The 16,509-nt window shown below is 52.1% G+C and overlaps 1 protein-coding gene across 1 annotated transcript in view; it reads left to right on the top strand.

Annotated features, from left to right (window-relative positions):
• Positions 1–2,081: 2,081 nt before the first annotated feature.
• LOC144953156 (mucin-2-like) overlaps positions 2,082–16,509 on the top strand; it is a 40,502-nt gene continuing 26,074 nt past the window's right edge. Inside the window, exons 1-9 of the mRNA XM_078883717.1 lie at positions 2,082–2,088; positions 3,930–3,959; positions 4,370–4,619; positions 5,596–5,710; positions 7,523–7,601; positions 8,046–8,134; positions 9,487–9,733; positions 10,440–10,568; positions 16,088–16,208. Of these exons, the coding sequence (XP_078739843.1) occupies positions 2,082–2,088; positions 3,930–3,959; positions 4,370–4,619; positions 5,596–5,710; positions 7,523–7,601; positions 8,046–8,134; positions 9,487–9,733; positions 10,440–10,568; positions 16,088–16,208 (1,067 nt within the window). The remainder of the gene's footprint in view (positions 2,089–3,929; positions 3,960–4,369; positions 4,620–5,595; positions 5,711–7,522; positions 7,602–8,045; positions 8,135–9,486; positions 9,734–10,439; positions 10,569–16,087; positions 16,209–16,509) is intronic.

The following is a 16,509-nucleotide window of genomic DNA, read 5'->3' as shown; positions in this document are numbered from 1 at the left end:
TAAACCTCTAACTACTAAACCTCTAACTACTAAACCTCTAACCACTAAACCACTAACTACTTAACCTCTAACTACTAAACCTCTAACTACTAAACCTCTAACTACTAAACCTCTAACCACTAAACCACTAACTACTTAACCTCTAACTACTAAACCTCTAACTACTAAACCTCTAACTACTAAACCTCTAGCTACTAAACCACTAACTACTAAACCTCTAACCACTAAACCTCTAACTACTAAACCTCTAACTACTAAACCTCTAACCACTAAACCTCTAACTATTAAACCTCTAACCACTAAACCTCTAACTACTAAACCTCTAACTACTAAACCTCTAACCACTAAACCTCTAACTACTAAACCTCTAACTACTAAACCTCTAACCACTAAACCTCTAACTACTAAACCTCTAACTACTAAACCTCTAACTACTAAACCTCTAACTACTAAACCTCTAACTACTAAACCTCTAACCACTAAACCTCTAACTACTAAACCTCTAACTACTAAACATCTAACTACTAAACCTCTAACTACTAAACCTCTAACCACTAAACCTCTAACTACTAAACCTCTAACTACTAAACCTCTAACCACTAAACCTCTAACTACTAAACCTCTAACTACTAAACCTCTAACCACTAAACCTCTAACTACTAAATCACTAACTACTAAACCTCTAACTACTAAACCTCTAACTACTAAACCTCTAACCACTAAACCTCTAACTACTAAACCTCTAACTACTAAACCTCTAACTACTAAACCTCTAACTACTAAACCCTAACCACTAAACCTCTAACTACTAACCCCATGACCATAACCACGAACCCTATACACCCTGACTCTAAAACCCTAACCACTAAACCCAAAACGCAGCCCTAATCCAGCACTACTACACCCTAACCCCATAGCCCAGACCACATAACCCAGACCACATCACCCTAACTCTGTAACCCTAACTCCATGACCCTAACCTCATAACCCTAACCCCGTAGCCCTAACACTGTAACCCTGACCCCATAACCCTGACCCCATAACCCTAACCCCATAACCTTAACCCCATAACCCTAATTCCATGACCCTAACCTGTTAACCCTGAGCCCATAACCCTAATCCCGTAACCCTAACCCCATAACCCTAACCCCATAACCCTAACCCCATAACCCTAACCCCATAACCCTAACCCCATAACCCTAACCCCATAACCCTAACCCCATAACCCAGACCACATAACCCTAACCACATAACCCTGACCCCATAACCCTGACCCCATAACCCTAACCACATAACCCTAACCACATAACTCTAACCCCATAACCCTGACCCCATAACCCTAACCCAGGCGAGGTAGTTAACATCTCACCACGTGGAGAGAGAAAGAGAGAGATGCAGACCTCAAACCTGCAGCAGCAGCAGCAGCAGGTTCAGTCAGGGTCGGGATCGAACCCACGACCTCCTGCCGACCAGGCGAGGTAGTCGACGTCTCCGCCTGCTCAACGTGGATTGGCTGTGGCGCTTTTGGGCGGCCGATTCGTGCCAGAGAGGCGAGGCGAGAGATAGAAACGACGACGACGGAAAATTGAAATGGACTTCCAGCCAACAAAACTTCAGCAGCATTGACCAGGGGCTGCCCACTGGGTTCGAACCGCGAGAGGTTTTCCAGCGCCAGCGTCTCTCTCTGTGTGTCTGACGGTGGTGACGAGACACTGCCTGCATTCAGCAGTGGATAGAGCATGGCTCATGATGATGGTGGTGGTGATGGTGGTGGTGGTGGTGATGGTGGTGGTGGAGATAGTGGTGGTGGTGATGGTGGTGGAGATGGTGGTGGTGGTGATGGTGGTGATGGTGGTGGTGATGGTGGTGGTGATGGTGGTGGTGGTGGTGGAGATGGTGGTGGTGGTGATGGTGGTGGAGATGGTGGTGGTGGTGATGGTGGTGATGGTGGTGGTGGTGATGGTGGTGGTGGAGATGGTGGTGGTGGTGGTGGAGATGGTGGTGGTGATGGTGGTGATGGTGGTGATGGTGGTGATGGTGCTGATGGTGATGTTTGGTTTTCAGGAGAAGGGAGCAAAAACATGGGAGGTGAGAGATTCCACTCACCCACTCACTCACTCACCCACTCACCCACCCACTCACTCACTCACTCACTCACCCACTCACTCACTCACTCACTCACCCACCCACCCACTCACCCACTCATCCACCCACCCACTCACTCACTCACCCACCCACTCACTCACTCACCCACTCACCCACCCACCCACTCACTCACCCACTCACTCACTCACTCACCCACCCACCCACTCACCCACTCACCCACCCACTCACTCACTCACCCACTCACTCACTCACTCACCCACCCACCCACTCACCCACTCATCCACCCACCCACCCACTCACTCACTCACCCACTCACTCACTCACCCACTCACCCACCCACTCACTCACTCACTCACCCACTCACCCACCCACTCACTCACTCACTCACCCACTCACTCACTCACTCACTTACTCACTCACCCACTCACCCACCCACTCACCCACTCACCCACTCATCCACTCACTCACTCACTCATCCACTCACCCACCCACTCACTCACTCACCCACTCACCCACCCACTCACCCACTCACCCACTCATCCACTCACTCACTCACTCACTCACCCACTCACCCACCCACTCACTCACTCACCCACTCACTCACTCACCCACTCACCCACTCACTCACTCACTCACCCACTCACTCACTCACTCACCCACCCACCCACTCACCCACTCATCCACCCACCCACCCACTCACTCACTCACCCACTCACTCACTCACCCACTCACCCACCCACTCACTCACTCACCCACTCACCCACCCACTCACTCACTCACCCACTCACTCACTCACTCACTCACCCACCCACCCACTCACCCACTCACCCACCCACTCACTCACTCACTCACTCACCCACTCACTCACTCACTCACCCACCCACCCACTCACCCACTCATCCACCCACCCACCCACTCACTCACTCACTCACTCACCCACTCACTCACTCACCCACTCACCCACCCACTCACTCACTCACTCACCCACCCACTCACCCACCCACTCACTCACTCACTCACTCACCCACTCACTCACTCACTTACTCACTCACCCACTCACCCACCCACTCACCCACTCACCCACTCATCCACTCACTCACTCACTCATCCACTCACCCACCCACTCACTCACTCACCCACTCACTCACTCACCCACCCACCCACTCACCCACTCACTCACTCACTCACCCACTCACTCACTCACTCACTCACTCACCCACTCACCCACCCACTCACTCACTCACTCACTCACCCACCCACCCACTCACCCACCCACTCACCCACTCACTCACTCACCCACCCACCCACTCACCCACTCACTCACTCACTCACCCACTCACTCACTCACTCACTCACCCACTCACCCACCCACTCACTCACTCACTCACTCACCCACCCACCCACTCACCCACCCACTCACCCACTCACTCACTCACCCACCCACCCACTCACCCACTCACTTACTCACTCACCCACTCACTCACCCACTCATCCACTCATCCACTCATCCACTCACCCTCACCACCCTCACTCACTCACCTTCACCACCCTCACCACCCTAACCACCACCCTCACCACCATCACTACCACCCTCACCACCATCACCACCATCCTCACCACCATCACCACCCTCCCTCACCATCATCACTACGACCCTCACCATCACACTCACCACCATCACCACCCTCACCACCACCCTCGCCACCTTCACCAACACCCTCACCACCCCCCACGCCATCACCACGCTCACTGCCAGAAGCTACACCACGAGGAGGAGTGAGTGCTGTTTGTTGCTGACCGCTCCGTGTTTGTGTCCCGTGCAGGGGACGACTCTAAGGACAAGAAGTTCCAAAGTAGGAAACACTCACCCACACACTCACCCACTTGCTCACCCACACTCAACCACTCGCTCACTCACACTCACCCACCCACCCACCCACCCCCCCACCCACTCACCCACTCACCCACCCACCCACTCACCCACTCACCCCCCCTCCCCCACCCACCAACCCACCCACCCACCCTCTGCCCTCCCCCACCCACCAACCCACCCACCCACTCACCCTCCCCCACCCACCCACCCCCTCACCCACCCACCCACTCACCCACCCACCCACCCACCCTCTGCCCTCCCCCACCCACTCACCCACCCACCTCCCCTCCCCCCCTCCCTCACCCCTCCCCCACCCACCAACCCACCCACCCACCCCCTCCCCCTCCCCCACCCCCTCCCCCACCCCATCCCACCCCTCCCCCCCCACAGCGTCCCACGCCACCTGTTCCTTCTTCGGCGCGGGCTCGGTGCGCACCTTCGACGGGGAACTCTTCTCTGCGCAGCGCCTGTGCCCCCTGACGCTGGCGCAGGACTGCGAGGGCCTCTACTTCGGGGTCGAGGTCGCCGTGCGGGACGCGAACCGCGCCGGGGACGTCACCGTGCGCCTCGCGCAGGACACCGTCACGTTCCACCCCAGCGAGTCAGAGGGGGGAGAGGGAGTCAGTCTCAATGGCAAGAGGTGAGTGTCTGAGCTCAGTCACTCACCCACTCAGGCAGTCACTCACTCAGTCACTCAGGCAGTCACTCACTCAGTCGCTCACCCTACCACTTACTCACCCAGTCACTCACTCAGTCACTCACTCACTCAGTCACTCACTCAGTCACTCAGTCACCCACACACTCACTCACTCAGTCACTCACTCACCCAGTCACTCACTCAGTCACTCACTCACTCACCGTCACGTTCCACCCCAGCGAGTCAGAGGGGGGAGAGGGAGTCAGTCTCAATGGCAAGAGGTGAGTGTGTGAGCTCAGTCACTCACCCACTCAGGCAGTCACTCACTCAGTCACTCACCCTACCACTCACTCACCCAGTCACTCACTCAGTCAGTCACTCACTCAGTCACTCAGTCACCCACACACTCACTCACTCAGTCACTCACTCACCCAGTCACTCACTCACTCACCTAGTCACTCACTCAGTCAGTCACTCAGTCACTCACTCAGTCACTCACTCACTCAGTCACTCACCCAGTCACTCAGTCAGTCACTCAGTCACTCACTCACTCAGTCAGTTACCCACTCACCCAGTCACTCCACTCACTCAGTCAGTCACTCACTCAGTCACTCACTCAGTCACTCACCCACTCATTCACTCACCCTCCCACTCACCCTCCCACTCACTCACTCACCCTCCCACTCACTCACCCACACACTCACACTGTGATCCACGGCACCACTCACTCACTGAACTCATCCCCCCGTGCCCCCCCCACCCACCCGTGCCCCCCCCCCCGTGCCCCCCCCGTGCCTCCCCCCACCCGTCCCCCCTCCCAACCCGTGCCCCCCCCCCCCGTGCCTCCCCCCACCCGTGCCCCTCCCCCCCCCGTGCCTCCCCACCCGTGCCTCCCCCTCCCCCCCGTGCCCCCCCCGTGCCCCCCCCGTGCCCCCCCCGTGCCCCCCCGTGCCCCCCCCACCCGTGCCCCCCCCCCCAGAGTGGAGTCTCCGTTCGAGGGCGAGGGCTTCGTGGTGAAGGGGAGTGGCGCCTTCAAAAGCCTCACGGCCAAAACCATCGGCCTCGATGTGGCCTGGGGGGAGGACGCGGTCACGGTGAGGACCTGGTGGTGGTGGTGGTGGTGTGGTGGTGGTGGTGTGGTGGTGTGGTGGTGGTGGTGTGGTGGTGGTGGTGTGGTGGTGGTGTGGTGGTGGTGGTGTGGTGGTGGTGTGGTGGTGGTGGTGTGGTGGTGTGGTGGTGTGGTGGTGTGGTGGTGTGGTGGTGTGGTGGTGGTGGTGTGGTGGTGGTGGTGGTGTGGTGGTGGTGGTGGTGGTGTGGTGGTGGTGGTGGGGTGGTGGTGGTGGTGTGGTGGTGGTGGTGGTGGTGGGGTGGTGGTGGTGGTGTGGTGGTGGTGGTGTGGTGGTGGTGGGGTGGTGGTGGTGGTGTGGTGGTGTGGTGGTGGGGTGGTGGTGGTGGTGTGGTGGTGGTGGTGGTGTGGTGGTGGTGGTGTGGTGGTGTGGTGGTGGTGGTGTGGTGGTGGTGGTGTGGTGGTGTGGTGGTGGTGGTGTGGTGGTGGTGGTGGTGGTGGGGTGGTGGTGGTGGTGTGGTGGTGGTGTGGTGGTGGTGTGGTGGTGTGGTGGTGGTGGTGTGGTTGTGGTGGTTGTGTGGTGGTGGTGGTGGTGTGGTGGGGTGGTGGTGGTGGTGTGGTGGGGGTGGTGGGGGTGGTGTGGTGGTGGTGGTGTGGTGGTGGTGTGGTGGTGGTGGTGGTGTGGTGGTAGTGTGGTGGTGTGGTGGTGGTGGTGGTGTGGTGGTGTGGTGTGGTGGTGGTGGTGTGGTGGTGGAGGTGGTGGTGTGGTGTGGTGTGGTGGTGGTGGTGGTGTGGTGGTAGTGTAGTGTATAGTAGTGTAGTGTGTAGTGTATAGTAGTGTAGTGTATAGTGTAGTGTATAGTAGTGTGTAGTGTGGTGTAGTGTAGTGTATAGTGTATAGTAGTGTAGTGTATAGTAGTGTAGTGTATAGTAGTGTAGTGTATAGTAGTGTATAGTGTAGTGTGTAGTGTATAGTAGTGTATAGTGTATCGTGTAGTGTATCGTGTAGTGTATAGTGTAGTGTATAGTAGTGTATAGTAGTGTAGTGTATAGTAGTGTAGTGTATAGTAGTGTATAGTGTAGTGTATAGTAGTGTATAGTGTAGTGTATAGTAGTGTATAGTATAGTGGAGTGTATAGTAGTGTAGAGTAGTGTATAGTAGTGTATAGTGTAGTGTATAGTAGTGTATAGTGTAGTGTATAGTAGTGTATAGTGTAGTGGAGTGTATAGTAGTGTGTAGTGTAGTGTATAGTAGTGTAGTGTATAGTGTAGTGTATAGTAGTGTATAGTGTAGTGTATAGTAGTGTGTAGTGTAGTGTATAGTGTAGTGTATAGTAGTGTGTAGTGTAGTGTATAGTAGTGTAGTGTATAGTAGTGTAGTGTATAGTAGTGTAGTGTATAGTAGTGTATAGTGTAGTGTAGTGTATAGTGCAGTGTAGTGTATAGTAGTGTGTAGTGTATAGTAGTGTATAGTAGTGTAGTGTATAGTAGTGTATAGTAGTGTAGTGTATAGTAGTGTAGTGTATAGTAGTGTAGTGTATAGTAGTGTATAGTAGTGTATAGTAGTGTATAGTAGTGTAGTGTATAGTAGTGTAGTGTATAGTAGTGTAGTGTATAGTGTAGTGTATAGTAGTGTGTAGTGTAGTGTATAGTAGTGTAGTGTATAGTAGTGTAGTGTATAGTGTAGTGTATAGTAGTGTGTAGTGTAGTGTATAGTGTAGTGTATAGTGTAGTGTATAGTGTAGTGTATAGTGTAGTGTAGTGTATAGTAGTGTGTAGTGTAGTGTATAGTGCAGTGTTTGGTATCGTTGACTCGCTGCCTCTCTCCTCCCCACTTCAGATCCAAGTGACCAAGAAGTTCGCCAAGTCGATGTGCGGCGTCTGTGGCAACTACGACGGCAACAAGGACCTCCAGATCGGTGAGTGGGGGTGGGCGCACTACACTACATACTACACTACACACTACACTATACACTACACTACATACTACACTACACACTACACTATACACTACACTACATACTACACTACACTATACACTATACACTACACTATACACTACACTACACTATACACTACACTACACACTACACTACACTATACACTACATACTACACTATACACTACACTATACACTACACTACATACTACACTACACTATACACTACACTACACACTGCATACTACACTACACACTACACTATACACTACACTATACACTACACTATACACACTACACTATACACACTACACTATACACTACACTATACACTACACTATACACACTACACTATACACACTACACTACACACTACACTACAATATGGTGGTGATGATGATGGTGGTGGCACTGTGTGTCACAGACAACCCTGGCCAGATGAAGAAGTTCCTCAAGGATAGCATGAACAATCAGAACGAGTGCCTCGAATATAAATACCACCATCCTTCCAAGGTACAATACCACCACCATCACCACCATCACCACCATCATCACCATCATCACCATCATCATCACCACCACCACCATCACCACCACCATCACCACCATCACCATCATCACCACCATCACCACCATCACCATCACTACCATCACCACTACCATCACCACCATCACCATCATCACTACCATCACGACCACCATCACCAACATCACCATCACCATCACGACCATCACCATCACTACCATCACCACCATCATCACCATCATCATCACCACCACCACCATCACCACTACCATCACCACCATCATCACCATCATCATCACCACCACCACCATCATCACCATCATCACCACCACCACCATCATCACCACCATCACCACCACCATCATCACCATCATCATCACCATCACCACCATCATCACCACCATCACATCACCATCATCACCATCATCACCATCACCACCATCACCACCATTATCACCATTATAATCAGTGTCATCATCACCACCACCATCATCATCACCATCACCACCATCACCACCATCATCACTACCACCACCATCATCATCATCAGTGTCATCATCATCAGTGCCATCATCACCATCACCACCACCATCATCACCATCACCACCTTTATGATCAGTGTCATCACCACCACCATCACCATCACCGCCATAATCACCATCACTACCACCACCATCACCATCACTGCCGTCATCATCATCAGTGTCATCATCATCAGTGTCATCATCATCAGTACCACCGCCATCATCATCAGTGTCATCATCATCAGTGTCATCATCATACAGTGGCTACAGACATCGTCAGGGTCGGGATCGAACTCACGACCTCCTGCGTACCAGGCGAGGTAGTCAACATCTCACCACAGGGAGAGAGAGACGCAGACTCCAAACATACAGCAAGCAGCAGGCATCTTCAGGGTCGGGATCGAACCCACGACCTCCTGCGTACCAGGCGAGGTAGTCAACATCTCACCACAGGGAGAGAGAGACGCAGACTCCAAACATACAGCAAGCAGCAGACATCTTCAGGGTCGGGATCGAACCCACGACCTCCTGCGTACCTGGCGAGTTAGTCAACATCTCACCACAGGGAGAGAGAGACGCAGACTCCAAACATACAGCAAGCAGCAGGCATCTTCAGGGTCGGGATCGAACCCACGACCTCCTGCGTACCAGGCGAGGTAGTCAACATCTCACCACAGGGAGAGAGAGACGCAGACTCCAAACATACAGCAAGCAGCAGGCATCTTCAGGGTCGGGATCGAACCCACGACCTCCTGCGTACCAGGCGAGGTAGTCAACATCTCCCCCCCCCCCCCCTCCGTGGTTCCTTGTGCCAGGAGTCTCAATGCTCGTCGTGGCTGGAGGCGTTTGGCGACTGCGTGGAGGAGCGCTCCGGCTACAGCGCGCTGTGCGAACAGAGCAAGGCTGCCGAAGGTGGCGATGGTGGCGGTGGCCACAGCGGTGGTCACGTGGCAGGCCACGGCGCCTGTGGCAGCCTGGCAGAGTACGCGCGTCAGTGCGGTCGTCACGGTGGTGGTGGAGGTCAAGGGGCGCTGCGCGGATGGAGGGCGCAAGTTGGATGCGGTGAGCGTGGTGCCGGTAGCCCTCGCGTGTAGTAGTGTGTGGTGTAGTGTGTAGTGTAGTGTATAGTGTAGTGTGTAGTGTATTGTAGTGTATAGTGTAGTGTGTAGTATAGTGTATAGTAGTGTAGTGTATAGTAGTGTAGTGTATAGTAGTGTAGTGTATAGTAGTGTAGTGTATAGTAGTGTAGTGTATAGTGTAGTGTATAGTGTAGTGTATAGTGTATAGTAGTGTAGTGTATAGTAGTGTAGTGTATAGTAGTGTATAGTAGTGTAGTGTATAGTGTAGTGTATATAACATCTGAAAGCGTAGCGCGTAGATGCGGTGCCCATCAGCGTCGCAGCAGCAGCAGCCACAAGCTGCTGCCACAAGCTGCAGCCACAAGCTGCAGCCACAAGCTGCAGCCACAAGCTGCAGCCACAAGCTGCAGCCACAAGCTGCAGCCACAAGCTGCTGCCACAAGCTGCAGCCACAAGCTGCAGCCACAAGCTGCTGCCACAAGCTGCTGCCACAAGCTGCAGCCACAAGCTGCTGCCACAAGCTGCTGCCACAAGCTGCAGCCACAAGCTGCAGCCACAAGCAGCAGCCACAAGCTGCAGCCACAAGCTGCAACGCTGAGCAGAGGCGGGTGTCGATGGTTCTCACGTCTCGTCGAGCTGCAGGCGTCGTAGTGACCCTCCCCCTCCCCTCTCTTCTCTGACCTGCCCAGCCGCCCCGTCGTGCCCCGAGGGAGAGGAGTTTCACGACTGCGGCTCCCCCTGCGAGAAGAGCTGCTCCAACCCCAGCGGCGCCATCAGCTGCGACGAGGCGTGTGTGCCGGGCTGCTTCTGCCCCGAGGGTACGGCTCGCTCGCTCACTCACTCACTCAGTCACTCACTCAGTTACTCACTCACTCAGTTACTCAGTCACTCACTCAGTTGCTCACTCACTCAGTTACTCAGTCACTCACTCAGTTGCTCACTCACTCAGTTACTCACTCAGTTACTCACTCACTCAGTTACTCACTCAGTTACTCAGTCACTCACTCAGTTGCTCACTCAGTTGCTCACTCAGTTACTCACTCAGTTACTCACTCAGTTACTCACTCAGTTACTCACTCACTCAGTTACTCACTCACTCAGTTACTCACTCAGTTACTCAGTTACTCACTCAGTCACTCACTCAGTTGCTCACTCAGTTACTCACTCAGTTACTCACTCAGTTACTCACTCAGTTACTCACTCACTCAGTTACTCACTCACTCAGTTGCTCACTCAGTTACTCACTCAGTTACTCACTCACTCACTCAGTTACTCACTCAGTTACTCACTCACTCACTCAGTTACTCACTCAGTTACTCACTCAGTTACTCAGTTACTCACTCAGTTACTCACTCAGTTACTCACTCAGTTACTCACTCAGTTACTCACTCACTCACTCAGTTACTCACTCAGTTACTCACTCAGTTACTCAGTTACTCACTCAGTTACTCACTCAGTTACTCACTCAGTTACTCACTCAGTTACTCACTCACTCAGTTACTCACTCAGTTACTCACTCACTCAGTCACTCACTCAGTTACTCACTCAGTTACTCACTCACTCAGTTACTCACTCAGTTACTCAGTCACTCACTCAGTTACTCACTCAGTTACTCACTCACTCAGTCACTCACTCAGTTACTCACTCAGTTACTCACTCACTCAGTTACTCACTCACTCAGTTACTCAGTTACTCACTCAGTTACTTACTCAGTTACTCACTCAGTTACTCACTCAGTTACTCACTCAGTTACTCACTCAGTTACTCACTCACTCAGTTACTCACTCACTCAGTTACTCACTGAGTTACTCAGTTACTCACTCAGTCACTCACTCAGTTACTCACTCACTCAGTTACTCACTCAGTTACTCACTCAGTTACTCACTCACTCAGTCACTCACTCAGTTACTCACTCAGTTACTCACTCACTCAGTCACTCACTCAGTCACTCACTCAGTTACTCACTCAGTTACTCACTCACTCAGTCACTCACTCAGTCACTCACTCAGTTACTCACTCAGTTACTCACTCAGTTACTCACTCAGTTACTCACTCACTCAGTTACTCAGTCACTCAGTTGCTCACTCAGTTACTCAGTCACTCACTCAGTTACTCACTCAGTTACTCACTCAGTTACTCACTCAGTTACTCACTCACTCAGTTACTCACTCAGTTACTCACTCACTCAGTTACTCACTCAGTTACTCACTCACTCACTCAGTTACTCACTCAGTTACTCACTCACTCAGTTACTCACTCAGTTACTCACTCACTCACTCAGTTACTCACTCAGTTACTCACTCAGTTACTCAGTTACTCACTCACTCAGTTACTCACTCAGTTGCTCACTCACTCAGTTACTCACTCAGTCACTCACTCAGTTACTCACTCAGTTACTCACTCAGTTGCTCACTCACTCAGTCACTCACTCAGTCACTCACTCAGTTACTCACTCAGTTACTCACTCAGTTACTCACTCAGTTACTCACTCAGTTACTCACTCACGCACTCAGTTGCTCACTCAGTTACTCACTCACTCAGTTACTCACTCAGTTACTCACTCACTCAGTTACTCACTCAGTTGCTCACTCACTCAGTTACTCACTCAGTCACTCACTCAGTTACTCACTCAGTTACTCACTCAGTTGCTCACTCACTCAGTCACTCACTCAGTCACTCACTCAGTCACTCACTCAGTTACTCACTCAGTTACTCACTCAGTTGCTCACTCACTCAGTCACTCACTCAGTCACTCACTCAGTTACTCACTCAGTTACTCACTCAGTTACTCACTCAGTTACTCACTCAGTTACTCACTCACGCACTCAGTTACTCACTCAGTTACTCACTCACTCAGTTACTCACTGAGTTACTCAGTTACTCACTCAGTTACTCACTCAGTTACTCACTCACTCAGTTACTCACTCAGTTACTCACTCAGTTACTCACTCAGTTACTCACTCAGTTACTCACTCAGTTGCTCACTCACTCAGTTACTCATTCAGTCACTCACTCAGTTACTCACTCAGTTACTCACTCAGTTACTCACTCAGTTACTCACTCAGTTGCTCACTCAGTTACTCACTCACTCAGTTACTCACTCAGTTACTCACTCAGTTACTCACTCACTCAGTTACTCACTCACTCAGTTACTCACTCAGTTACTCAGTTACTCACTCACTCAGTTACTCACTCAGTTACTCACTCACTCAGTTACTCACTCAGTTACTCACTCACTCAGTCACTCACTCAGTCACTCACTCAGTTACTCACTCAGTTACTCACTCACTCAGTCACTCACTCAGTCACTCACTCAGTTACTCACTCAGTTACTCACTCAGTTACTCACTCACTCAGTTACTCACTCAGTCACTCACTCAGTTACTCACTCAGTTACTCACTCAGTTACTCACTCAGTTACTCACTCAGTTACTCAGTTACTCACTCAGTTGCTCACTCAGTTACTCACTCAGTTGCTCACTCACTCAGTTACTCACTCAGTCACTCACTCAGTTACTCACTCAGTTACTCAGTTACTCACTCAGTCACTCACTCAGTTGCTCACTCAGTTACTCACTCAGTTGCTCACTCAGTTACTCACTCAGTTGCTCACTCACTCAGTTACTCACTCAGTCACTCACTCAGTTACTCACTCAGTTACTCACTCAGTTACTCACTCAGTTACTCACTCACTCAGTTACTCACTCAGTCACTCACTCAGTTGCTCACTCAGTTACTCACTCAGTTACTCACTCAGTTACTCACTCAGTTACTCACTCAGTTACTCAGTTACTCACTCAGTTACTCACTCAGTTACTCACTCACTCAGTTACTCACTCAGTTACTCACTCAGTTACTCACTCAGTTACTCACTCACTCACTCAGTTACTCACTCAGTTACTCAGTTACTCACTCAGTTACTCACTCAGTTACTCACTCACTCAGTTACTCACTCAGTTACTCACTCAGTTGCTCACTCACTCAGTTACTCACTCAGTCACTCACTCAGTTACTCACTCAGTTACTCACTCAGTTACTCACTCAGTTACTCACTCAGTTACTCAGTTACTCACTCAGTTACTCACTCAGTTACTCACTCACTCAGTTACTCACTCAGTCACTCACTCAGTTACTCACTCAGTTACTCACTCAGTTACTCACTCACTCAGTTACTCACTCACTCAGTTACTCACTCAGTTACTCAGTTACTCACTCACTCAGTTACTCACTCAGTTACTCAGTTACTCACTCACTCAGTTACTCACTCAGTTACTCACTCAGTTACTCACTCAGTTACTCACTCACTCAGTTACTCACTCACTCAGTTACTCACTCAGTTACTCAGTTACTCACTCACTCAGTTACTCACTCAGTTACTCACTCAGTTACTCACTCACTCAGTTACTCATTCAGTTACTCAGTTACTCACTCAGTTACTCACTCAGTTACTCACTCAGTTACTCACTCACTCACTCAGTTACTCACTCAGTTACTCAGTTACTCACTCAGTTACTCAGTCACTCACTCAGTTACTCACTCACTCACTCACTCAGTTACTCACTCAGTTACTCAGTTACTCACTCACTCAGTTACTCACTCAGTTACTCACTCAGTTACTCACTCAGTTACTCAGTTACTCACTCAGTTACTCACTCAGTTACTCACTCACTCACTCAGTTACTCACTCAGTTACTAACTCACTCACTCACTCAGTTACTCACTCAGTTACTCAGTTACTCACTCAGTTACTCAGTCACTCACTCAGTTACTCACTCACTCACTCACTCAGTTACTCACTCAGTTACTCAGTTACTCACTCACTCAGTTACTCACTCAGTTACTCACTCACTCACTCAGTTACTCACTCAGTTACTCACTCAGTCACTCACTCAGTTACTCAGTCACTCACTCAGTCACTCACTCAGTTACTCACTCACTCAGTTACTCACTCAGTTACTCACTCAGTTACTCACTCAGTTACTCACTCACTCACTCAGTTACTCACTCAGTTACTCACTCACTCAGTTACTCACTCAGTTACTCACTCAGTTACTCAGTTACTCACTCAGTTACTCAGTCACTCACTCAGTTACTCACTCACTCACTCAGTTACTCACTCAGTTACTCAGTTACTCACTCACTCAGTTACTCACTCAGTTACTCACTCACTCACTCAGTCACTCACTCAGTTACTCAGTCACTCACTCAGTCACTCACTCAGTTACTCACTCACTCAGTTACTCACTCAGTTACTCACTCAGTTACTCACTCACTCACTCAGTTACTCACTCAGTTACTCAGTTACTCACTCAGTTACTCACTCACTCACTCACTCAGTTGCTCACTCAGTTACTCACTCAGTTACTCACTCAGTTACTCAGTCACTCACTCAGTTACTCACTCAGGTACTCACTCACTCAGGTACTCAGTTACTCACTCGGTCACTCACTCACTCGGTCACTCACTCAGTCACTCAGTCACTCGCTCGCTCACCCGCTCGCTCACTCGCTCGCCCGCTCACTCGCTCTCACGAAGCAACGCACTTTACGGTGGGGCGCCCCGCCAGGAGGAGAGACCTCGTGCGGGTCTCGGGGAGACCCCCAGTAGCAGCAGCAGGAGTAGAGACCTGGTGCGGTGTTGGTGACTAGTCAGGGAGACCCCCAGCAGCAGCAGCAGCAGCAGCAGGAGGTCACGGGAGGGGCCACAGCCCCCAGTGACCCCCCCCACCCCCTCCTTGACCCCCCACTCTCACCCCCCCCTACTCCCTCCTTGACCCCCCACTCTGACCCCCCCCCACCCCCTCCTTGACCCCCCACTCTGCCCCCCCACCCCCCTCCTTGACCCCCCACTCTGACCCCCCCTACTCCCTCCTTGACCCCCCACTCTCACCCCCCCCACCCCCTCCTTGACCCCCCACTGTGCCCCCCCCCACCCCCTCCTTGACCCCCCACTCTGACCCCCCCTACTCCCTCCTTGACCCCCCACTCTCACCCCCCCCCACCCCCTCCTTGACCCTCCACTCTGCCCCCCCCACCCCCTCCTTGACCCCCCACTCTGACCCCCCCCTACTCCCTCCTTGACCCCCCACTGTGCCCCCCCCACCCCCTCCTTGACCCCCCACTGTGCCCCCCCCCACCCCCTCCTTGACCCCCCACTCTGACCCCCCCTACTCCCTCCTTGACCCCCCACTGTGCCCCCCCCACCCCCTCCTTGACCCCCCACTGTGCCCCCCCCCACCCCCTCCTTGACCCCCCACTCTGACCCTCCCTACCCCCTCCTTGACCCCCCACTCTGCCCCCCCCCCTCTCCCCCTCTCCTGCCCCCCCCCCCCCCCCAGGCACGGTGAGGGATGACCACGGTGATTCTCACCGCTGCATCTCCCAGGCGGTGTGCCCGTGCAAGTACGAGGAGCAGCTGCACCACGCAGGGGACTCGCTGGAGGACGGGTTCAACGCCTGGTGAGTCGACCCTCTCACCACGTGACTCTCTCACCACGTGACTCTCTCGCCACGTGACTCTCTCGCCCCGTGACTCTCACCACGTGACCCTCTCACCACGTGACTCTCTCACCACGTGACTCTCACCACGTGACTCTCACCACGTGACTCTCACCACGTGACCCTCTCACCACGTGACCCTCTCACCACGTGACTCTCTCACCACGTGACTCTCTCACCCCCCGTGTGACTCTCACCACGTGACTCTCTCACCCCGTGACTCTCTCACCACGTGACTCTCACCACGTGACCCTCTCACCAC

Source organism: Lampetra fluviatilis, chromosome 72 (genome assembly GCF_964198595.1).
Source record: "Lampetra fluviatilis chromosome 72, kcLamFluv1.1, whole genome shotgun sequence".
Taxonomy (NCBI): domain Eukaryota; kingdom Metazoa; phylum Chordata; class Hyperoartia; order Petromyzontiformes; family Petromyzontidae; genus Lampetra; species Lampetra fluviatilis.
The sequence above is the reverse complement of the archived record's forward strand: the minus strand, read 5'-3'. Positions and strand labels throughout refer to the sequence as shown.